This window comes from Cucumis sativus, chromosome 6 (genome assembly GCF_000004075.3).
Source record: "Cucumis sativus cultivar 9930 chromosome 6, Cucumber_9930_V3, whole genome shotgun sequence".
NCBI lineage: Eukaryota > Viridiplantae > Streptophyta > Magnoliopsida > Cucurbitales > Cucurbitaceae > Cucumis > Cucumis sativus.
The window spans coordinates 5,673,539-5,696,893 of NC_026660.2; the positions used below are offsets into that span (position 1 = coordinate 5,673,539).

General features: G+C 32.7%; 2 protein-coding genes across 2 annotated transcripts; both read left to right on the plus strand.

The window, feature by feature from the left end:
• Positions 1 to 2,580: 2,580 nt before the first annotated feature.
• On the plus strand, positions 2,581 to 5,002 carry LOC101212310. The gene is made up of 3 exons (XM_004140551.3): positions 2,581 to 2,883; positions 3,246 to 4,038; positions 4,294 to 5,002. Exons 1-3 carry the CDS (start codon positions 2,678 to 2,680, stop codon positions 4,720 to 4,722), a joined length of 1,428 nt encoding a protein of 475 aa, XP_004140599.3. The 5' UTR covers positions 2,581 to 2,677; the 3' UTR covers positions 4,723 to 5,002.
• Positions 5,003 to 19,978: 14,976 nt separating this feature from the next.
• On the plus strand, positions 19,979 to 22,546 carry LOC101212067. Its single transcript, XM_004140550.3, has 3 exons — positions 19,979 to 20,276; positions 20,480 to 21,269; positions 21,842 to 22,546. Exons 1-3 carry the CDS (start codon positions 20,071 to 20,073, stop codon positions 22,268 to 22,270), a joined length of 1,425 nt encoding a protein of 474 aa, XP_004140598.3. The 5' UTR covers positions 19,979 to 20,070; the 3' UTR covers positions 22,271 to 22,546.
• Positions 22,547 to 23,355: the final 809 nt, after the last annotated feature.

The window sequence follows — 23,355 nt, forward strand, 5'->3', positions numbered from 1 at the left end:
TATGATTGTTAAGATGATGATACGTACCCGATGAATGTCTCCTATCAAGAACTATAAAATTTTGCTATATTTGTAAATATTTTCAACAACTTTGTCATTTACAATCATTTTTTTAATTTAAATATGAATTAATAGTCTTTTAAAAATGAAACACAATTATTTAACAAAAAAATTTTTGAAAATTACCTTCTAGCAAGTGATTTTTATGTTAACTCAACTGATACATGTATAATGTATGTAGTTGTAGTTGAAGACGAGACATTTATCAAAAGTCACTTGAAATCAACTTGTAGGCTTACAAGCAGTGATTGAGTGAGAATCAGTTTGAAATCAACTTGTAGGCTTATAAGTGGAGTGAGAATCACTCTTAGGGATTTGGTTTAAAGTGTTTATCGATGCTTGAGAATAATGAACTTTAAGAAATATGATACATGCGAATAAGATTGTCGAGAATCAGAATCGACGTTGGTTTGATTGTGTATACAAAATTTTGAATCATTTGTAAATCAGCAAATGAAGACCTGAACCATATTTTCATTCATTGTTCAAAAGGGCAAGAATTATGGAAGAGAGCTAGTGAGGAAATATACAAATACAAAGGCCCTATGTCTAACTCTATGTAAACTCATATACAACAATATATATATAAAAAGTATCATCAGATTCAACATGGGGGCCGCTATCATTTGGGTGTTATCTGGTTGGACAGAAACAATTTGATCTTCAATGACAAAGAAATTAGCATGTTAGATACTTGAGAAAACATTTGCAACCTGATAGGAATGTGGTGATCAAGTAGACACCAATGTTTCAAAAACTATAGTTAGATCACAATCTCTCTAAATTTAAATGTTTTCATTAACTAAATTGTACTTGATTTTAAGGGGCTTCACTCTACTCCTTTATCTCTAACTTCCCTGATCAATAAATGGGTTATGTGTGGTCTAAATATAGGATTAAACAATAATTAAATTGAGAATCAATAATAATTTTAATCACTTTTTCATCATTGTCACATGATATAGGATCACAAATAATGTTAGAAGAACAGTGGTTTTCAGTATATCATAAGCAATTTTGATCCTTCCACAATAACTCTTAATGATCATTTTAAGACTTTGGTAGGCGAAATCTAAAAATAACACAACAAACAATCAAGACTATATATATATATATATATACATACATAGCCTTAAAAAACTTTATTACACAAAACTTGACAGAATGAAGAAAAAGGGGTAAGGAAAAAGGAAATGAAAAGGAGAGTAAAGCTAACACACAGCTCAGCTAATTAGTTGTGTGTTCTATTGATCTCCATCACTTGTTCCTGTGAGCATATGCTATTGCGTATCCTAAACTGTCCTCATAACAACTTTGTTTTCTGTCTTCTCCCTCATGAGTACTGGAACATAGAGGTCACTCAAGTCATATGTTTGCTTCTGATCTTCATATTTCTTTGCTCCAAACAAATTAGCATCACCCAAATTCTCGGTCACCTCCCTGCCCTTGATCTCGATCACCTTCCCCATTCGATCATCGACGACTCTGCCCACTACACCACCGACGAACGACGATCCAGGCTCATCCCCCAATGGTTCAATCGCAAACCCAGACCCATGAACTACACCTCCAAATTTTCCAGTACTGGCTTTCCCTGGTCTCTTTACAAAATCTATTTTTTCTAGCTCTCTTTTAAGTGCTTATAAATTAATTCCTTTGTTGTTTAATGGCACATTCGAGCCCAAAGGAAAAGAAGGTAATTATAAGACCCAATCAAGGAGAAATCAATATTTATATATTGGGTAGAGATCATAATTTCAAAAAATAGCCAAATAAATGAAAAATATTTACAAAATACGACCAAATTTTAGATCTTTTTAATTCCATAGAAACCTACCAAGGATATTGATGGACACCCATAAAATGTATATTATATTTTATAAATATTTTCAGCATTTTTCATTTATAATAATTTCTTATATTTTTTCGATTAATATTATTATTGATAGGGGTGTAAGTCCAACCTGACTAACCCGATAACCTGGACTACTCAACTCATATATGGGTTGGGTTAGATTAGTTTAAAATGTGGATTGTATTGAAAAATTTTGGTCTTTTTTGGGTTAGGTTGTGTCTTGAGTTGAAGTCGAAAAATTCAGTTCAAAACAACTCAATCCAACTCGAATTAATAATATATATATTTTATTATTTAATTAATAAAAGCAAAGTTATAAGTATCTCGTTAAACGATTATGGACGATAGTATGAAAAGTTAGTCGATTGTGTAAGAACTATTCTATTGTTAGGTAGGTTGAAAATGAAAAAATAATAATAATTAAACCCTAAACCCAATCCATATTTTACGGGTTGGGTTGAGAAATGAATTCGCGTTATTTGGGTTGTCAACCTAACCAATTTGAAAATATGAGTTAAACTGAAAATGTCTCTCAACCCAACCCAACCCGTCCACAAACTTAATTATTGGCCCCTCCTTTTGTCAATCATTCTTCTTTATTCATTATTACCTCCTCTCAATAATTCATGCATGTAGCTCCTCCAAAAAAATATCTTAGCACAACTTCTCTCCACAATCTCAAACTACAAAAGCAAAGCAACCTTCCCGGCCTCGACAAAGCTAAGAGAATCATAACAAAAAAAATAGAGAGAAAGTTAAATTATGGAGGAAGAAAGCCAATTAAACACAGTGCCTAAATACTTCACTCTCAAATCGAGGCAAAATGGTCGTTATCTTCGTTACATTAACGACGATAAGACCATGCATGGGTTTCTCACATTCTCTGGAACTCATGTCGTGAGCCCTTTCGCAAAGTTTGAAGTTGAAAAGGCTAAAGAGAAATCTAACAAGGGTCTTGTTCATATCAGGTGTGTAACATTTATTAATTTTCTCTAAACATTTCTGAAAGCTTGTTTTACAAATTTGTATATATTTTTCTGAAAATATGTTAGGTTTGGATCGAGCCTCTATCAGTTGATATGCTCATTTTAATAATACGAGTTCAAACTTGACATATTCATTGAAGATGATGAACCAAATGTGTGATGGTTTTGGGGACAAGAATAAGATCCAAAAGCATATACTGTTATGCCATTTGAACTAATTGGGTATTTGAAGCAAAAGGAAATCTACTAATAAAAAAGATACAAAAGACCAAAACCTCACTCTCAATCACACACAAATATATTTGTTATAAACTATTGTTCTCTAAAAAAGATTTCCTTTTAAGGTGTTGTTACAACAACAAATACTGGGTTCGATGGTCAGAAAAATCCAAGTACATTGTTGCAAAGGCGAACGAACCGAATGAAGACAGAACAAAATTCTCATCGACTTTGTTCGAACCCACCGTCTTCAACAACGATCAAAAAATCTTCCGTTTCAAACACGTGCAACTCAACCATTACGTTGAGCTACGATACCACAAGGCAAAACAATTCCAAGACGCTCTGTTCGCCAATGGCTTAGCATTCGGATTCGACAAGTCAGATCTCTTTACCATATTCGATTGGTCCACCCTGTTCGTACTTCCAAAACATGTAGCATTCAAAGGCAACAATGGACATTACCTCAAAGTTCATTCCTCAGGAACCAAATATTTAGAGTTTTCAGGATCCGATGTGGGAGGTCCAAGAGTGGGAAACCAAATCTTCACCACGGCTGATGGACATGTAAGGATTAAAAACGATTATTTGGGGAAGTTTTGGATACGTGATCCGAATTGGATTCTTGTAAAAGCTAGTGAGAGCGATTTTGATGATCCGAACAATCTGTTTTGGCCGGTTCGGCTTGGCGATGGCCAAGGCATAGCGCTGCGAAACAGAGGAAATGATATGTTCTGCAAGAGTCTGAGTAAAGATGGGAAAAATAATTGTTTGAATGCTGCTGTGGACAGCATCAGCCCTGAGGCTAAGCTCCAGATTGAAGAACTTGTTATTTCTAGGACCATTTATGATGTCAACTTTCGAGTTTTAGATGCTCGATTCTACAACGAGACGCCAATAACTATGACATCTAAAGAGGTTAATTCAACAGCTTTAATTTCGTTTTGTTTGATATTCATTTTACCTTTCATCTAAAAAGGATGCTAAGGAGGTGTCTCATTTAGTGAGGATGTTGAATGCACCTGTTATGAACCTTCCGTAGTTTTTAAAAAAAAAATGAAAAAAAATCAACCAAAAATGTCCTGCCGTTTTTAAAAAGCAGTTTAATATGAAACCATAATGAAAACTCGAGCTTAAGAAATCTAAATCATCATTTACATATTATGTTAATAGATGGTGAACAGAAGTAGTGAACCAGAGTTGCAAAAGCTGAAACTTAGGTATGAGGATACGAAGTCGTCGACATGGACAAACTCGGTGGGAAAGAAGTTAGGGATGAAAATGTCAATTGAAACAGGGACTCCAGAGATATCAAGTCAAGAAATAGAAGTATCAGCTGAGTTCAAAGAGGAATATACATGGGGAGAAACTAAAGAAACTAAGTCTCGAATGGAGGTTGAGCATCACGTCACAGTACCACCCAACAGTCGAGTGATAGCCAAAGTTTTATCCACTAAAGGATTTTGTGATATTCCATATTCCTACACTCAAAGAGATGTTCTAACCAATGGCAAAGTTATAATTCAACACTTCGATGATGGGGTTTACATTGGAAGCAATTGCTATAACTACACCTTTTCCGCAGAACAAGAAGATCTCTGATTCAAAACAACTAGTACTGAATCGTCACAACTGAGATATATTCCAGTGCACCGACGGATCCCCAATTAATCTTGTACTAAATAATGATGGTTTGAGTGTGATTTTGTGCTATTGTTTGTGCTTTATGACGTGTGGTGTTGATAAACTATATCTGTTCTGTGAAGCCAATAATAAGTGATCCATGCATGTACTCATTTCAATTATTCTGAGTTTGTTTACCATTGGGAACTGTATGTTAGATTTAATTTAAATCTAAAAAATTATCATTGGTGTGACTGTATATTGTCTGTTATCTTATTTCTTTAATTAGATCTATTTTAGTAGGTCAATTAAATAAAAGGTAGTTCCCATGATTAAACATTAGTAATGCCTTGCAGTTTTTTTCTTTTGAAATGGATATGATGAATCAGTAGGTGCATCCGAACATTTCTACTACGTGAACATCCCTTAACACTTTTATCATTTTCGCTTCATTAATATAGAAAATAAAAATATACGAGAAGCAAGGGATCAAACCAAACAAAATACAAAGGACCAGAGACAAGTCGAAAGCAAGTAGTACAAAAAATTAGTTAGCGTTATAGTTGGTAAACAAAGGGGGATCTATTGGCTGTCCAACAACTAGAAAGAACACATATATCATCCCAGATGTTAATGATCAAACAATTTCTGTCTTTGAAGATAGTGACATTTCTTTCCAACCAAACCTTCCATAACACAGTCGAGATGGTATTGAATTTAATAATGCCTTTTTTGCTCTGTTGTTTTATAACACACGGCTCAGAACATAGAAATGAAACGTTGTGATGTTGAAGCTTCCATGATAAGAGGCTTAAGAGGCTTTCTATCTTCGACCATAACTCTTTGACAAATCTACAGCCGATGAAAATGTGGTCTAGGTCTTCAGAATGTTGGCAGCACACAGTTCTATTGCTGTTTACTTTAATCAATTATCTAACTTATGTATAACAGATTCATGCATAAAGCAATTAAACATATATAATCTCCATTTGGTATTCTTCACATTTTCATGGATATACATTGTAATCAATATAATAGTAAAAAAATTCATGAAGCATAAAAAAAATAAACAACAAAGTGTGAATAATATAATGTAATTATACGTCAATATTGTTTTTTTTCAACAAAAAAAAAAGTCAGTAGATGCATCGGGACATCTCCACTAGGTGGACACCTCCGTAGCACAATTATCATTTCCACTTCATTAATAATAAACGATCGATCAAAGAAGCAAGAAAACAAAACCAAGGGCTAGAGGAAAGCCCAATGGGGACCCAAAGTCATGAACCAACCCGAAAAAGTAGATTATACAAAACCATTTAAATTAAGAGCAATAGAGTTGAGTGAGTAGTTTGAGAAAAGAAAGGATATGCTTTTCCAGAGACTTGAGAGAGCTTTAATGTCTTCCCAAATCTCAGTATATGATTTTTCCGTCCCATTAAATATTCTTCTATTACTTTCGAGCCAAGTAGACCATAGAGAGGCAGCCACCAAGTTTTTAAACGGGTGCAACACGAGAATTTTTCAAGTGGCCACCCAACCTAGTACTACCTTCGCCAAGCAGAGTTTTGATTGGATTTGATGCAATAGTGCGTAGTTCTGATCGTCCAAGCCACCAAGTTGAAATTAACAATTTTCTTATATTATTGTTAATATTGTTTTAAAATCATAAAATATTCATTTACTTGTTTAAATCTTTTTTTTTATTTGTGTTTTTATATTTTGGAACACTTGCAAAAATGACAAAATAAGTTATAATAATTAAGTTCATATCACACACATTTTATTATTTGCGAAAATGACAAAAACGAAGCTCAGCCCACACATCAAGAGGTAAAGTGTCATAAATGTCATCGTTACTAATATATGTTTGATACACCTTATACACGTTTGATACACCTAATACACCAATTGATACACCTGACACTTCTTGATACACACCCGATAAATTTGATTGATACACTTGATGCACCTGATACTCTTTGATACAATCGATACCGAAACATTACTAATATATGTTTGATACACCTGATACACTGCAGATACATTTTGTATTCTTCACTTATACAATTGATTGATTAAATGCACTTGATATGCTTGAAGTCCTATTTATACATTTGAAATACTATTGATATACACTCGTAAACTCGATTCATATACTTGATAATGATTCATTTTACTGATATTATTTAACAATATATTGTTGATATACTTGATAATGATACAGTGAGTTGCATCATTCATATACTTAATAATACTCTAATGAACGGCATAAAATTTGAAAAAAAAAATCACATAGTAAGTATATTAACCAACTAAAACATATAATATAAGTATATCACAACACTTATATATGAAACTGAGACAAAGTAAAACCAAAAAAATAATGTAAAAAAATAAAACAAAATCATTTGGAATTAGATTCAACTCAAAATACACATCGAAGAAAGTAAAAAAAAAATCACAAATGAAGTTAAATTACTCCGATCAATAACCATTATATTATATTTCATATTGCAATTATTGTAGTATTGATATTTTTAAATTAAAATTAAGACATAAAGAATAAATAATTTTTCTAGTATAAAAATAAACAAATAATTAGGGCTTTAAAAAATGAGAACATAAATAAATAATGAATAGGACATTAGAAAGAGGAAGAGAAATAAGTTATTGAAATGTAGTTCAGGAATAATATAAAATTTAAGATGGAGAAGTGAAAATTTTGCCATATTTACAAAATTCTAGAGCATTGTGATATAATTGCTATATCATATTCTCAAAATACTATTCTATGCAATTTTCTTTATATTTTTGTGAAAATATTAACCGATATGAACATTTTGTTCTATAGAAATTTTCGTAAAATTAAGATCTTACTATTTTTGCTTAAACCATCCTAATAGAAAATGTAAAGAGAGATTTGGATGAATTTGGACGTAAGAAGCATATACTTTAACAATATTAGATGAAATAAATAAGACATTATAGGCAGAAAGTCACCTATGTATTTCTGTAATAATTATAAGGTGACTTTATAAAGTTTTATCTGTCTTTTTAGCCATATGATCACCGTATGAGAAAGAAAAAAAAAAATTTAACACCCACCAAAAAGTGATGTTTCAAAGTAAGTTGTGTCATATTCAATTGGGACCTATAACAATGAAAGTATATATATAAAATGAATCACATGTGTATATGTAATATAGGTTTTGGTTGATATTTTTGTTTGTCGTGAAGCAAACACATTATTGTCCAATATTCATATGATCATTATTGATATACATATATACACACATCTTTATCCCTTTTGCATATTTCGATAAATCTTTAGCCAAAACTTTTGAAAATAATGTGACAAAAGAGATAGGGTGTTTTAGTTTTTCTTCTGTCTTTGATGTTACATTATTATATTTTATGTGTATGATTGTCCTAAATATATGTTGGAATTGTACATGTGTTCAACCTCTTTTTGGCTTAGCTCACTTTTTAATTTCTTAAAGTCAAGAACGTGATATATCTCTATGTTTGATATAGTGTTTAGACGTCGAAAACTCAATACATGCACCGTACCCATGTGACTATATATATAGATATTTGTTGAGATGATTCTATATTCTCTTTCATCTATTATTGTAATAATAGTATTAAATTTCTGTCGACGATATTTTATGTATGGTTCTACGTTAAACTCGATAGTGCATATCAATATCGAATATTTTAAAGTTTGATATAATCTTTAGATGTGGAAATTAAAACTCCATAGTTGCACTGTACATCCATGTGACTATATAGATATTTATTGAGATGATTCGATATTCTCTTTTATCTATTATTGCAATCATAGTATTAAATTTATATCGACAATAATTTTACGAATGTTTCTACGTTAAACTTGATAATACATATCAATATCGATAAATTTGATAGAGTATTTAGATGTCTCAACTAGTTGAAACCACTGTTGAACTCTTATAATCTCTCAAAGCAATTTTCATCCATCAATAAAAGAAGTGCACAAGTACTGTTATTTATTGCATGAGTATCACCTCCATATATTTTCATATATCAAGATTATTTGCTTTAGTATATACCCTCCAACTTTGCTACTGCATATTATTACTCTCACAATATGCAATAGTTTAATTTTTTTCGACAATAAATCTACAAACACATCACTAAGATAATAATGAATAAGTCGCTCATGATCAGGATACAAAACGGAACTTCCCGTTCAATGGCTAAAGAATGAGCAACAACACCATTGCAAAATCAGAGATAGAAACAACACTTAACGAATGGGATCTGCTTCGACCCAAATCATCTGTAATCTCCTCCAGAATAACGCCAATATACAGGAATTGTGTAATTGAAATTGTTATCAATGTCAATAATTGTTTGTTGCATGCGAAAATTATCAGTGTAGCTTTATAGAGTACAAGGTTTGTCTTCTTTGAGTGTAGCTTTTATAGTTTTATCTTTAAGTTCAGACACTAAAATTCTCATATTAAAAGAGGTGTCATCTTTTTAATTTGTATACTAAAGATCTTCATATATATATTTGTGATGGAGATGTGAGTTTATATATATACATACACGATTTTTGTGGATATTTATTTTGTGAATCAAATGTTGTACGGCAATCTAATTTCCATGTGATTGATGTAAAGATGCTTTTGGAGGTCTAAAAGAGCCATTTTCTATATGACGTTCTTGCAAAATCCAAATGTAATCCTACCATAGAATAATATCACAGAACAGGAACTAGAACTAGAAGCCCTCTTCTGTCTGTGGATAATTCTACCATCTATCCTATTTTAAGATCGTGTTAAAACATCATGGATTTCAAAATCCTTGAGCAGAAAGAAGACGTTTTAACAGGTGGCATGAATTAGACTGCTGTGACGGAGACTTCATATAAATCTTCCTTCAATGTCATATCAAGTTGATCAAGACCTCTGCAGCTTTCTGCCTCAGGGGGTCTGTTCTTGATTAGATATAGCAAAATGAAGAAAAAAAAAACTTATATAAAATATAGCAATATATTTCATAATCTTAATTAAATTTGGCTGGTAAATATTTTGAATTCTCTTATAAAATATAAAAGAAATTTAATCCCATTTGATAATGATATTGAAATTTAAACTTTGTCAAGAACTCTCAAAATTTCAATTCAAATTTCCACTTTTTGTTAGAGAGAGAATTGAATTCATGATCCTAACAAACCTTTCTTATTTTTAATTTTCAAGTGTGTGGTTATAAGTTGTAATTAACAGATTCAAAAGTTTGAGGGCCTCGTATATTTTAAATATTAGTTTTTAGTTTTCTCGTACTTCAATAATCACTTGTGAGGTTGGAGTCGGTTTTTCAATCAATTATGGTTGATTTAGTAAATGTTCAAATTATGGATCGATTTTTAGTCAATTTAAATCTTTGAAATTTTAAATTTATAATGTCAGTTTGGATTTATTTCAAACCACTCCTTAATTATATACGACCGTTTGATTAATAGAAAGAATATTTAAAAACCTATAGTTTGGATTGACAAGATAAGTTTTTTATTTTTTTCACGAACGAATTATTTTTATTTATTAAAATATACTTAGAAAACCTATTTTCAATTGTCAAACACTCAGATTACTTTTTAAAATAATATTTTTAAAGAAAAATGTCCGTTTAAATCTTAAACTAATAATTATACCATAAACTATTAGGTGTGTGTTAAAGTAAAACACAATAGAATGAGTTAAGTTGATACATTTATATAAGCTAAGGTCTAACTTCACTTGAAAATGTATAGATTAATTTAAAGCAATTCAATTTTGGGTGAATTGTCAAAAATATTAGCAAATTTGACAATATTTATAACAATGTACCAAAATGTTAGATGTTTAACACAGAATGATATGTTTCTATAAGTGATATGATAAAAATATATTGATTTTTATCATTAATATGATCCAAAATTTTGTTATAAGTTGTAAGTTTTTTAATTTATTTTTGTTGTTTTTGAACCATAAAAAAATCTCAAGCAAAAGCATATTTGGTTCATTGATTTTCTATAACTTATTTATATAATTTTCATCCAATAAACCTCCCCACAACTCTTGATGAGAGGTTTGGATGAAACTCTCCTAACAAATTATAGGTTATATGTTATATATTGTCCATTTTAGTGGCCTGTGTTTTTTCTTTTTTAAAAAAAGAATTCATGGTCGGTAGGGACATCTGAATATCTCTACTAGATGGATATTCCCTTAGCATACTCGTTATCATTGCTACATTAAAATCAAACAATCGAAGCATGGGTCAGAAAGTAGAGGGCTAGATTAGAAAAGCCCAACAAATCCAACATTATACAAAAGCATGTATATTTAAAGCAATTGTGTACTAGCATTGTATTCATAAAAGAAATAATAGAACTTTCAACGAGAAGGAAAAACCACCTTCTGAACTTTGGGAAGACATAAAGGCGTTTATCGGTTTGTGGACAAGTAGATCGAACCATTGCTTTAAATCTCAATGCTTTTGTTTAGATTTGTATAGTTGGATCGTTGATTGGGCTTCTCTTTGACCCTTTTTGTATTTGTCTTGCTTCCTGTAATTTATTGTTACAGATAAACGAAACAAGCATGATGAGGGTGTCCACCTAGTGGAGATGTACAGGTGCACATACTGATTCAATCGTATCTTTTTTTGAAAAAAAAAACATTGTGTTCAAAAAAGAGTTTCGCTCTATTGCTTCAAAATTCAGTAAGAGCTTTTATGTTGTTCGATATTTCATGTCCATTGAAGATTATGTGATTTCTCTCCAACCAAATGGTCCATAAGGAGATGGTAATGGTGTTGAACACGATGCATGGAACCCTACTTTCTATTTTTCTGGTTTATGTTACTTGGTTCTTTGCAAAGAGAATGAAAATACCATTATATTTTTTGTTTCAACTACAAGAGATATAAAAGCTAAGTCTTCTCATGTGACTCCATGCATTTAGTTTCATACAACATACATAACTGTCTTTGCTTATACTTTATGAATTATTTCTCCCTTGCACTACCAAAAAAAGTTTGTGGTACTTTGTAATTTGCATTTAACATATTTCTCCATCCACATAAACATAAACATGGTTATTCTTTTATAGATCTTATTAGTAATAGAAATATGGTTTATTTAGTACAAGATTATTTCCAAACTCAACATTCGCAAGTAAAAACAAACACATACCTTTTATTCTTTGACCCCTCCCCTCCCCTTTGATTTATCCTTGGCATAACAACATCAAAATCACAGTCTAACTCCTTCCTCACACATACAAACACACAAAGTGAAGCTAAATTAACACATCAAATTAAACCAACAGCACACACAATAATATTATTCTTCACACATCATGAAACGCTAAATCACAATGATTCTACTTTTTCAGTCTCAATTTTATAATCATAAGTTGTAACACCTCTAAAAATCCCATCGTCCAAACGATGTGTCACTTGTCTCCCATCTTTCAAAGTGTCCCTTCGAGTGTAGGAGAAAGGAATATCACAACAAGCTTGTTTTACTACTGCACTAAACTTCACCTTCGACATTGCCGGTATCTTTATCTCCTCTCCTGACTCCACGAATGATTTTTCCTTCTCCGTTTCTTCCCTTGTCTTTTCCCCCGAAACCTCCAATGAAAGCTCAAACTTCAGACTTCCAACCGTTGGAATCTTGGAATTAAACCTAGTAGCAACTCCAAAAGTCGACGACACTGAAGAACTCCATGTTCTTTCCACCTTCTTCTCATACCTCAACTTCAAACTTACTTTATCAACGACTTTCGTGTTGTTAATCGCAACCCCTTTTGACACCGTGAGAGTCTTGTTGCCATAAACCCTTGCATCATTAACACGATAGTCAACATCTTCTATGCTTCTTGCAACAACAATCTCTGTTACTTCCAAACGTGCGGTTTCTGTTATCGTTGCAACAGCCGCATTAAGGCAGTCGGTCTTGCCTTCGGTTGTCAAGCTCTCGCAAAAATGGTTGTTTGCTTTGTTACGAAAAGCCACAATATTGTTATCAACTTTCACAGGCCAAAATAAAGTGTTGGGGTCGTCGTTTTCAGTGTCGATCGATTGACACCATATCCAATTTGGATCGCGAATCCAATACTTACCTGAACTCACATGTTTGATACGAACATATCCATCTTGCATGGATATTATCTGAAACACAACGGCAGGTTCCTCCGAGCTAGAACCCGAGAATTTGAGGTATTTTTCAGATGGTTCTAGATATTTGTCGTTGTTTCCTTTGAAAGCTACATATCTTGGTAGTATGAATATGGAGTCCCAATCCATGACGGCTGAGAGGGCAAGATTCTCATCAATAGTTGATATATCTTCTACTCTTGCAACTAAACAATCGTTATAAGGAAAAGGAGCTCCTTCAGCTATGCAAAGGAAGGCGTTGAGTTGAACATGACGAATGTAACAGAGTCCAGGTTTCTCCGATACAAAAATCGGTTCGAACAAAGTGCTCGACCATTTTGATGTATCATCTTCTTCTTCATTGGCAATGGCTGCAATATAGTCAGAGTTTTCGGATAAACGAACCCAGAATTTGTTGTTGTAACAGCACCTTATGTGGAAGAAACCTGGCTTAGTTTTTGATGAGCGGATGGCAAACTTCGAATACGGGCCAACAATGTTCTTGCTGGAGTATCGAAGAAGTCCATCCGTGTTTTCACTTTCGCTTATATACCGAAGGTATTTGTTGTTGCGGACGCATTTGAGGGAGAAGTTCTTTGGGATTACCTTTCCTGATTCTTCATCTTCTTCCACTTCTTCATAGTTTGCATCGTTTATATCACTCTTCATCAACTCTTTCTCTGCTTCATCTATCTCATCGGCTTTGTCTTCTTCACCACGTTCTCGTGCCATTTCATCATTAAGCATCTTCAATATATCGTCAGGGGCTTTTTCGCTTTCTTTTGAATCGCCTTGGTCAAAATGGAAGTCATCACCATAATAATCTTCATTAATTTGGTCCAATATAGTATCTTTAAGATCCTTTTTCGGCTTCTTTTCTTTGTTTTCAAATACTTTTTCACCCAAATTCTCAGTCGCCTTACCAACATTTTCTATAGCCTTTCCGGTGCCCTCCACGACAGTTCCAATGCCACCAACGACAGGCGCCTTCTCAGCCGCATTCCCCACTGTTTCAACAGCCTTTCCTGCTCCTTTCACAGCTCCTCCCAAAATGTCAGTCCCAGCTTTTCCCAATCCTTTGAAAAGATTCATCTTTTTTCTTTCTATTTTGTTTTTCTTCTTCCCTCTTCTCTTCTCTTACTAAATGTTGTGGTACAACTGAAGCTCCATTGAAGAGGAACTAATTTATATAGGATGATGAGAAGTAGCTTTTCACCTCTCACTTTGCTTACATAAATAATTATTTGAGGTGTAATTTGTCCTCTTTTTTGGAGATATTTTTGAAGAAAAAGGAAGATAAAGTATGGGGACAAGTAATAATACACTCCAATTATTTACTCTCAACTCAATCAAACATGTGTAGAAACCTTAGGATCATAAATGGTGGATCTCTTAGCCTTTAGGTTAAATTGGTCAAATTGGAAAAGGATAACACAGCTCAGACGATAATGGCTATGTTTCAATAATTGTGTATTCCAATTTTGCAAAATAGATAACATAGCTCAATTAACATATATACGGTATTAGAACAAACATTATTCAATTAGCAAACTATATACACACTGACTGTCCATAACTCATTTCCTTCACTGTACGAATAATCGACATTAATATAATATTCAATATTGGTAATGGTTATGATATTGTTATTTGGTATTAGCAAATACAAACAACATTGATATTGGTTTATCATATGACGTCTAAGTGAGAGAAAGGGGAAACTTGAATGTTAACACAAAAGAGGCATACGAGCTAGGTGTTACTAATCCACATAATATAATCCATGGTAATCAAATTGATTGCTCCAACGGCAGGAATATGATTGAGCATAACTTGAATTCCACAAAGCTTAAGAAGTGGGATACCACATTTTCTTATTCCTATGGATCCTTTACGTTTACAAGTGCGCGGAACACATGGTCTTAAGTATAGGTCCAAGACTCCACACTTATATGGACCCAAATGGTTTTTTCCTTACTAAATTAAAAGCTCCAGCATGCTATATAATGTAAGTTGAATTGATGATATCCCTCAGCCAAAACAATGAAATAATGGACAACCCAATTGGGAGATTCCCTAGCTAGCAAAATTGCATCAAGTTTGAGTGAAAGTATATGTTACGGATAATTTAATGGTTTTAGTTTGATTCCTTGAGCTGAATAATGGCATAAAAAAAAGAGCTTGTCATCTGCTTCAAATTGGTCTTCAAGATCCTCGTGTATAGCTTTGCTCTATTCACAAGTCTTTAACCACTTTTGGACCTTCCTGCTACAAATGTAAATTTTTCCAGAAAAACACACTAAGATATGGAATGCCCCAGCCTGCTGAAATGTTAATTTTCTATTCTATTTGTACCAACATAAAACTTTCAGGGTATCAGGTATCGGTATCGGGCACGCTATCCTTTTATGGGAGGTTTGAAAGTGATTCGAAAATAGATGATCACTTTTGTGAATTTTAAAGCATTCTAATACATGTCTTGAAGAATCAATGAAAACCGAAGTGTAAAATTAAATACTAAAAATTGTAGTGATTTTAGGTATACTTTGACTTGAATTGGGCCTCCAAATTTAACCAATGATAATATAGGTAAAGCAATAGAAATGGACTTCAAAATTTTGGGCTCCAAGTTCTATCTCCACAAATGACAAAACCCAACTACTATAATATCTCCTCTGTGTTATTGCCCTCAATTGGAAAGCCTCTCTCTACCCTCTCCACTATAGCCTTTGAACTGATCTCTACTGCCTTGACAGTGGCGTGGCGCTGTAAGGCAGAATGGTGCCTTTTCGTGAAAAGCTCACAACTAACCCCACGGTGATATATATTAATTAAGGAATACCATTCTCATCACATTACATAAATAAGTTAGATGTAAATTGATTTAATAGAGTTAGTTAAAACGTTAGAGTTAATTTAGTAAGAGTTTCATATTTATTTAAGGGTAAGTTTTAAATTGTTGTGTCTAATTTGTGGTATAAGTTATGCTCATGACAATCATATAAATAGGATTGAAATATTATAATTCTATATAATCCAAGTGAGAAGTAGAATACACACAAAAAAAGTTAAAGTCTTCTAATAAGTGTGTTTTATTTCCTCTCAAAATATTCTATTTGGTGATTATCTATTTCGGGTGTTTATCACGCGGTTCCAACAAAGTGGTATCAGAGCTTGAGTTTGTAGTATAATTTTTTTTTTTTTTCAAATGGCAAACAATAATTTAGTTCCCCTCCAAGTACCTCGACTTACGAAAGAAAATTATAGCACCTGGTGTATTAGAATGAAAGTTTACTTGGTTCACAAGATGTGTGGGACACTGTTAATAATGGTTATGAAGAACCAGAAAGTGATACGGTTTTAAGTCAAGCTCAATGAGAAAATTTACAAAATACATAGAAAAGAGATAAAAATGCTCTCACCATCATCCATCAAGCCATAGATGATTCAAATTTTGAGAAAATTTTTAGAGCAACTACTGCACATCAAGCATGAGAAATTTGGGAGAGTACGTATAAAGAAGTAAATCAAGTCAAGAAGGTTGATGTTCAAAAATTGAGAGGTGATTATGAATGGCATATGAAGGAGTCTAAATTGGTTTCAGATTATACTTCAAGATTGCTAGCAGTAGTAAATGAAATGAAAAGATTGGGTGAGACAATAAGCGATGATCAAGTAGTAGAAAAGATACTTCGCTCTCTTTGGATGAAAAATTCAATTTCATCATTGTAGCTATTGAAGAATCAAAGGATTTGAGTACAATGTCCATTGATCAACTTATGGGTTCTTTACAAGCTCGTGAAGAGAAGCTTCTTAGAAGAACAAGGCGTACGACTGAGAAACTTTTTCAGTCAAAGTTGAATTTAAAAGACAAGGAAGACAACCTAGAAAAAGGCAATCGAGATCAAGGACGTGGTGGTAATCGTGGATGTGGTGATTTCAGAGGTTGTGGTCAAGGAAACTATAGTTAAAGAAAATTTGACGAGACTAAGTCAAACTCAAATTCATCAAAGGGTCATGGAAGACAATATTATTTGAGATCAAATGGAGAAAGATGAAATAATGACAGGAGGTATGACAAAAGACAGCTTGAATGTTATAATTGTCATAAATTTGACCATTATTCATGGGAATGCATATATAGAGTAGTTGAAGAAAATGCAAATTATGTTGAGAAAGATGAAGAAAGTGGTAATTCATCATTGCTTCTAGCATGTAAAGGGGTGGAAACAATGCATAGTATCTCGATAGTGGTGCAAGCAATCAGGCAAATCAATGTTTGTGGAGCTTGATGAATCTATTGGTGGCGATATTGTATTTGGTGATGCCACAAAAATTCCCGTTAAAGAAAAAAGTAAAATTTTGATCCATTTGAAGAATGGAAAGCATGAGTTTGTCTCTAATGTTTATTATGTGTCTAATATGAGAGCAATATTTTGAGTTTTGGATAACTTTTAGAGAAAGACTATAATATTTGATAAAGGATTATAGTCTTTTGATAAGAGATAATCATGACAATGTGATTGCTAAAGTGAAAATGACAAAATAGAATGTTTTTATTGAACATTCAATATGATGTTGCTAAATAATGTTTAAAGTTGTGTTTGAAAGATCCAAATTGGATTTGGCACTTCAGACTTGAACATTTACACTTTGATGACTTGAGACTGTTAGTGAGGAAGGACATGGTGAAAGGATTGCCATATGTCAAACATCCAAACCAATTTTGTGAAGGTTGCCGTTATGGCAAACAATCAAGAAAAATTTTTCCACAAGAATCATCATCATCGAGGGCAAGGAGACCACTCGAGTTAGTTCACATTGATCTTTGTGGACTGATCAAACCAAGTTCTTTTGGTAAGAATAATTATTTCTTATTATTTATTGATGATTTTAGCTAAAAAAACTTGGATTTATTTTGTCAAGGAGAAACCACAAGTACTTGACATGTTGAAGAGATTTAAAGCCCTTGCTAAAAAAGAAAGTTGTTATTACATAAAAAGCTTTGAGATCAGACAGGGGAGGTGAATTCACTTCAAATGAATTCAAAACGTTTTGCGCAGAAAATGAAATTTGTCGACTTATGATAGTTCCACTCCTCAACAAAATGGTGTCGTTGAGAGGAAGAATATTCAAACAATAGTTAACATGAGTCGAAGAATGTTGAAGAGAAAGAAGATGCCAAAAGAATTTTGGGCACAGGGTTGTTGAATGTGCAATGTACTCAAATCGTTCCCTTACTAGAAGCTTTGTGGAACAAAACTTCTCAACAATCATGGACGGGAAGAAATCATCCATTGCTCATTTGAGAGTATTTGGATGTATGGCTTATGCGCATATACCTGATCAAAAGCTGGAATAAGCTTGATGAAAAAAGTGAGAAACATATTTTTGTTGGCTATATGATCTAAGTTCAAAAGACTACCAGCTTTGTATTCCTAGAACAAAGAAGAAAAGCTCCAGCATGCTATAGTTCAAGTTGGATTGATGATAGCCCTCAGCCAAAACAATGAAATAATTGACAACCTAATTAGGAGATTATTCCTTAGCTAGCAAAAGGTGTATCAAGTTTGAGTGAATGTATATGTTATAGATAATTCAATGGGTTGAGTTTGATTCCTTGAGCTGAATAATGGCATAAAAAAAAAACTTTTCATCTGCTTCAAATTGGTCTTCAAGATCCTCATATATAGCTTTGCTCTATTCTCAAGTCTTTACCCACTTTTGGACCTTCCTGCTACAAATGTAAAATTTTCCAGAAAAACACACTAAGATATGGAATGCCCCAGCATGCTGAAATGTTAATTTTTTCTATTCTATTTGTACCAACATAAAACTTTCAGGGTATCGAGTGCAGGTTTGAAAGTGATTCGAAAATGGTTATAATCACTTTTGTGAATTTTAAATCATTCTAATACATGTCTTGAAGAATCAATGAAAATTACAGAAGTGTAACATTAAATACTAAAAACTGTAGTGATTTTAGGTATACTTTGACTTGAATTGGGCCTCCAAATTTAATCAATGATAATATAGGTAAAGCAATAGAAATGAACTTCAAAATTTTGGGCTTCAAAGTTCTGTGTCTCCACAAATGACAAAACCCAGCTACTATAATATGATCTTCTCTCTGCCATTGCCCTCAATTGGAAAACCTCTCTCTCTACCCTCTCCACTATAGCCTTTGAACTGATCTCTTGAAAGTGTCACTGCCTTGACAGTGTCGTGGCGCTGTAAGGCATTCGTGGAAAGCTCACAACTAACCCCAGGGTGATATATATTAATTAAGGAATACCATTCTCACAAATAAAGAAGATTAAGCATTCACCCAAACAACCTTTACAACTCATAAGAATATATATTAATAAGTCTACAAAGTTTACATCAGTAAATGAGTTGATAGTTTTTTTATGGGGGGATTAAATTGTTAGTTACAAATCTTAATGAATAACATAGACAAAATTATTACAAAATACAATTTGAGGACTAAATTAATTAAATTGTGTTTCAAACTAATTAACTTTTAATTTTGTATGGCTAGAATGAAGCCACACATTTGTCTCTTTTATTTTATTCTATTTTTCCAAGTAAGTTTGTCCATTATTTCATCCTTTTTAATTAATTTAGTACAAATCTTTTCTCAGCTTTCTTTTTATTTTAAAGTAAGAAAAATGGGCCAAATTATTTACAAAAATATTTAAAATTTTAAGAAAGTATTTTATGGAGTGAAGCATTGTTGTCTTCATTAACTTCCTCTTCATTAAAATAAAAAATCCCATTTTTACCTTTCAATTATTGAATAATGATAAAAAGTTTGGATTACTTTTCATTCATTTTTTGACTTCATGATGCTTGCAAATTTGGATCTATTACTATTACTATATGACTATTGCTCACTCGATCATCTTTTCCAGTGTCATTAATTAATTCCTCTTTGTCCATTTCCTCCCTTCAATAATTCATAGAGCTCCAAAAATATCTTATCACAAAAGAATACCTCAAAACTTCTCTCTCCACATCTCAATTATATAAGCAAAGCAAACCCTTCCTCGACTATAAGCAAAGCAACCCTTCCTCAACAAAACCGAAAGAATCAGCACAGGAAAGAGAGAGAGAAAAACATATAGTTAAGTTATGGAGGAAGAAAGCCAATTGAACACAGTGCCTAAATACTTCACTCTCAAATCGAGGCAAAATGGTCGTTATCTTCGTTACATTAACGACGATAAGACCATGCATGGGTTTCTCAAGTTCTCTGGAACTCATGTCGTGAGCCCATTCGCTAAGTTTGAGGTTGAAAAAGCTAAAGAGAAATCTAACAAAGGTCTTGTTCATGTCAGGTGTGTGTTGCATTATATCTATCGTTCTCTAAATATTTCTCATGAACTCTTGTTTTTCTAATCTGTTGAAGTTATTGATGACATGAGTTCAACATTATGCTCATTAAATAATAAGATAAGTATAACTTAGAACGTGACTTGTATTTTTTTTAGTCGTTCATAAATGGTATGTGACATAGTTCTGAAATAAATTTCCTTTTCAGATGTTGTTACAACAACAAATATTGGGTTCGTTGGTCTGAGAAATCCAAATACATTGTTGCAACAGCGAACGAACCCAACGAAGACAAAACAAAATTCTCATCGACACTGTTCGAACCGATATACAACCACGATCAAAACGTCTTCCGTTTCAAACACGTACAACTCAACCGTTACATTCAGCTACGACAACACAACACAAGGCAGTTCCAAGACGCTCTATTCGCCGGCAGCAAGGGATTCGAATATGATGAGTCAGATCTCTTAACAATAGTCGATTGGTCCACCTTATTCGTCCTTCCAAAACATGTAGCATTTAAAGGCGACAATGGACATTATCTCAAAGTCCATTCTTCAGGGACCAAATATTTAGAGTTTTCAGGATCGGATGTGGGAGATCCAAGAGTGGGAAACCAAATCTTCACCACATCCGATGGACATGTAAGGATTAAAAATGATTATTTGGAAAAATTTTGGATTCGTGATCCTAATTGGATTCACGTGAAAGCTAGTGAAAGCAATTTTGATGATCCGAATACTCTGTTCTGGCCTGTTCGGCTTGGCGATGGCCATGGCGTAGCGCTTCGAAACAGAGGCAATGATAAGTTTTGCAAGAGGCTGAGTATAGAGGGGAAGGATAATTGTCTGAATGCTTCTATGGACAGCATCAGTGCTGAAGCTAAGCTACAAATTGAAGAACTTGTCATTTCTAGGACCATTTATGATGTCAATTTTCGAGTCTTAGATGCTCGGTTCTACGACGAGACACCCATGACTATGGTATCTAAAGAGGTTAGTCTAGTAACTTAGACTCCCTTTGGTAACTCTTTCTTCTTTTATTTTATTGTTTTTTAAAACTATGTTTTGTGTTCTATTTTTTTTTAATGGGTTTTTAAAAATCAACACAATTTTTAAAAATAAACTAATCCATGAAAACTTTTTCATATATATGTTTAATAATCTAAAATTCAGTTTTGAATAAACTAAAAAAACATAAAAATGTTACTTTTACAATTTGCACCAAATAAATGTTTATCCAATTTTATCTATTGAACCGGCCCTTTTATAAAAAGAGATGCAACACGAGAATTTCGTGAGTGATAACCCAACTTATTAGTGCTTTCAGCCAAGCACCAAAACTAGTGCATTAGTATTATTGGTATGATTGTGCCCAACAAACCCCAATATGCTTTTTAAAGACTGATTTCAAATTTTGACTGAGAATTAATTTAGATGTTTCAGTTAGGAATAATGAAAACCATGATAATGAAGTTAAAGAAAAAACAGCTTTCCAAAAAGAAAAAGACTAAGTTATTATCAAATGTGAGATTTTTAAGAATCCAAATTCGAACACATACGTACAGATGGTGAACAGAAACAGCGAACCAGAGCTGCAAAAACTGAAGCTTCGGTACGACGATACGAAGTCGTCGACATGGACGAACTCGGTGGGGATGAAGTTAGGGATGAAAATGTCAATTGAATCAGGAAATCCAGAGCTATCAAGTCAAGAAGTAGAAGTATCAGCTGAGTTCAAAGAGGAATATACATGGGGTGAAACGAAAGAAACTAAGTCTAGAAGGGAAGTTGAACACCAAGTCACAGTACCACCTTACACTAAAGTTATAGCCAAAGTGTTAGCCACTAAAGGATTTTGTGATATTCCATATTCCTACACTCAAAGAGATGTTCTAACCAATGGCAAAGTTGTAATTCAACACTTTGATGATGGGATTTATATCGGAAGCAATTGCTATAACTACACCTTTTCCACAGAGCAAGAAGATCTCTGATTCAAGACCAAGAAGTATTAATTATTGAAATTATAAAACTTATCCTATGTACTAAATAATGCATAGCAGCTGCTATATATATGTGTATGCAGCTATTTGGAATTTGCTTTTGTGTTGTTTTTTTGCTTTGCAATGTGTGTGTGTTGATCATCTATATTTTGAAGCCAATAAAATGTAATCCATGCATGTTCTTATTTCAATTACTTTGGGCTTGTTTAGGGTTGAGAAGTGTACTGAATTCATGCAATTTTATGAAAAGTATTGTCTTAAATAGACCATTATTGGGATTTATAAAATTTAAAAAGGGAAAGAAAATAAGAAAGGGGTTGCTTAATATTTGTTTTGGCAATTTGGATTTTGTTTTATGTTTTATCAAATTCAATGAGTATAACAATTGTGTGTTATTGAGCAAGTTTACATTTTTGTTCATGATCTCCAAATGATATATGTGTTCATTAAATATCTCTTATTTTGCATCATATATATGTGTGTGTGAATCTTGTTTGAATGCTTATTAGATATACACATTTTAATTGCTTGGATCATAAATATTCTTTTTTATTTCACTTTTAATGCGAAGCAAGGCAAAGGTAAAAAAACACAAAGCAACATAAAACATAATTGAGAAGCAATAAAAGATGCAACAATAGCATTTGTTAAAGCTATAAAAGTTATTCCTAAAAAAATATGTAAAATGTGTATAAATGCTATAAAAAGGATTTTTAACATTGGAAGATTGATGGGAGATGTCCCGTTAATATATAAAAATATTTTTTAACATCGATAAGCTATTATTATCAATGAAGCGAGAATATTGGTGATGACGCTAAAGGGGTGTCCACCTAGTGAAGATGTTCTAGTGCATCTACTAACTCATCGTCTCTTTTTCAAAAAAAAATATTTAAAGTCTTATTATAACTTCTATTAAATATAATTAATGATAGTTGCAACTAATTAAATCCTATTATAGACAAATAATAACCTCATATTTTTTGCTATAAAATTACTTTTATAGCTTTCTTCAAAGATGCTAGTCTTACATTTTACAAAGATGAAATGTGCTATTTATAATTTGCAAAATGTTA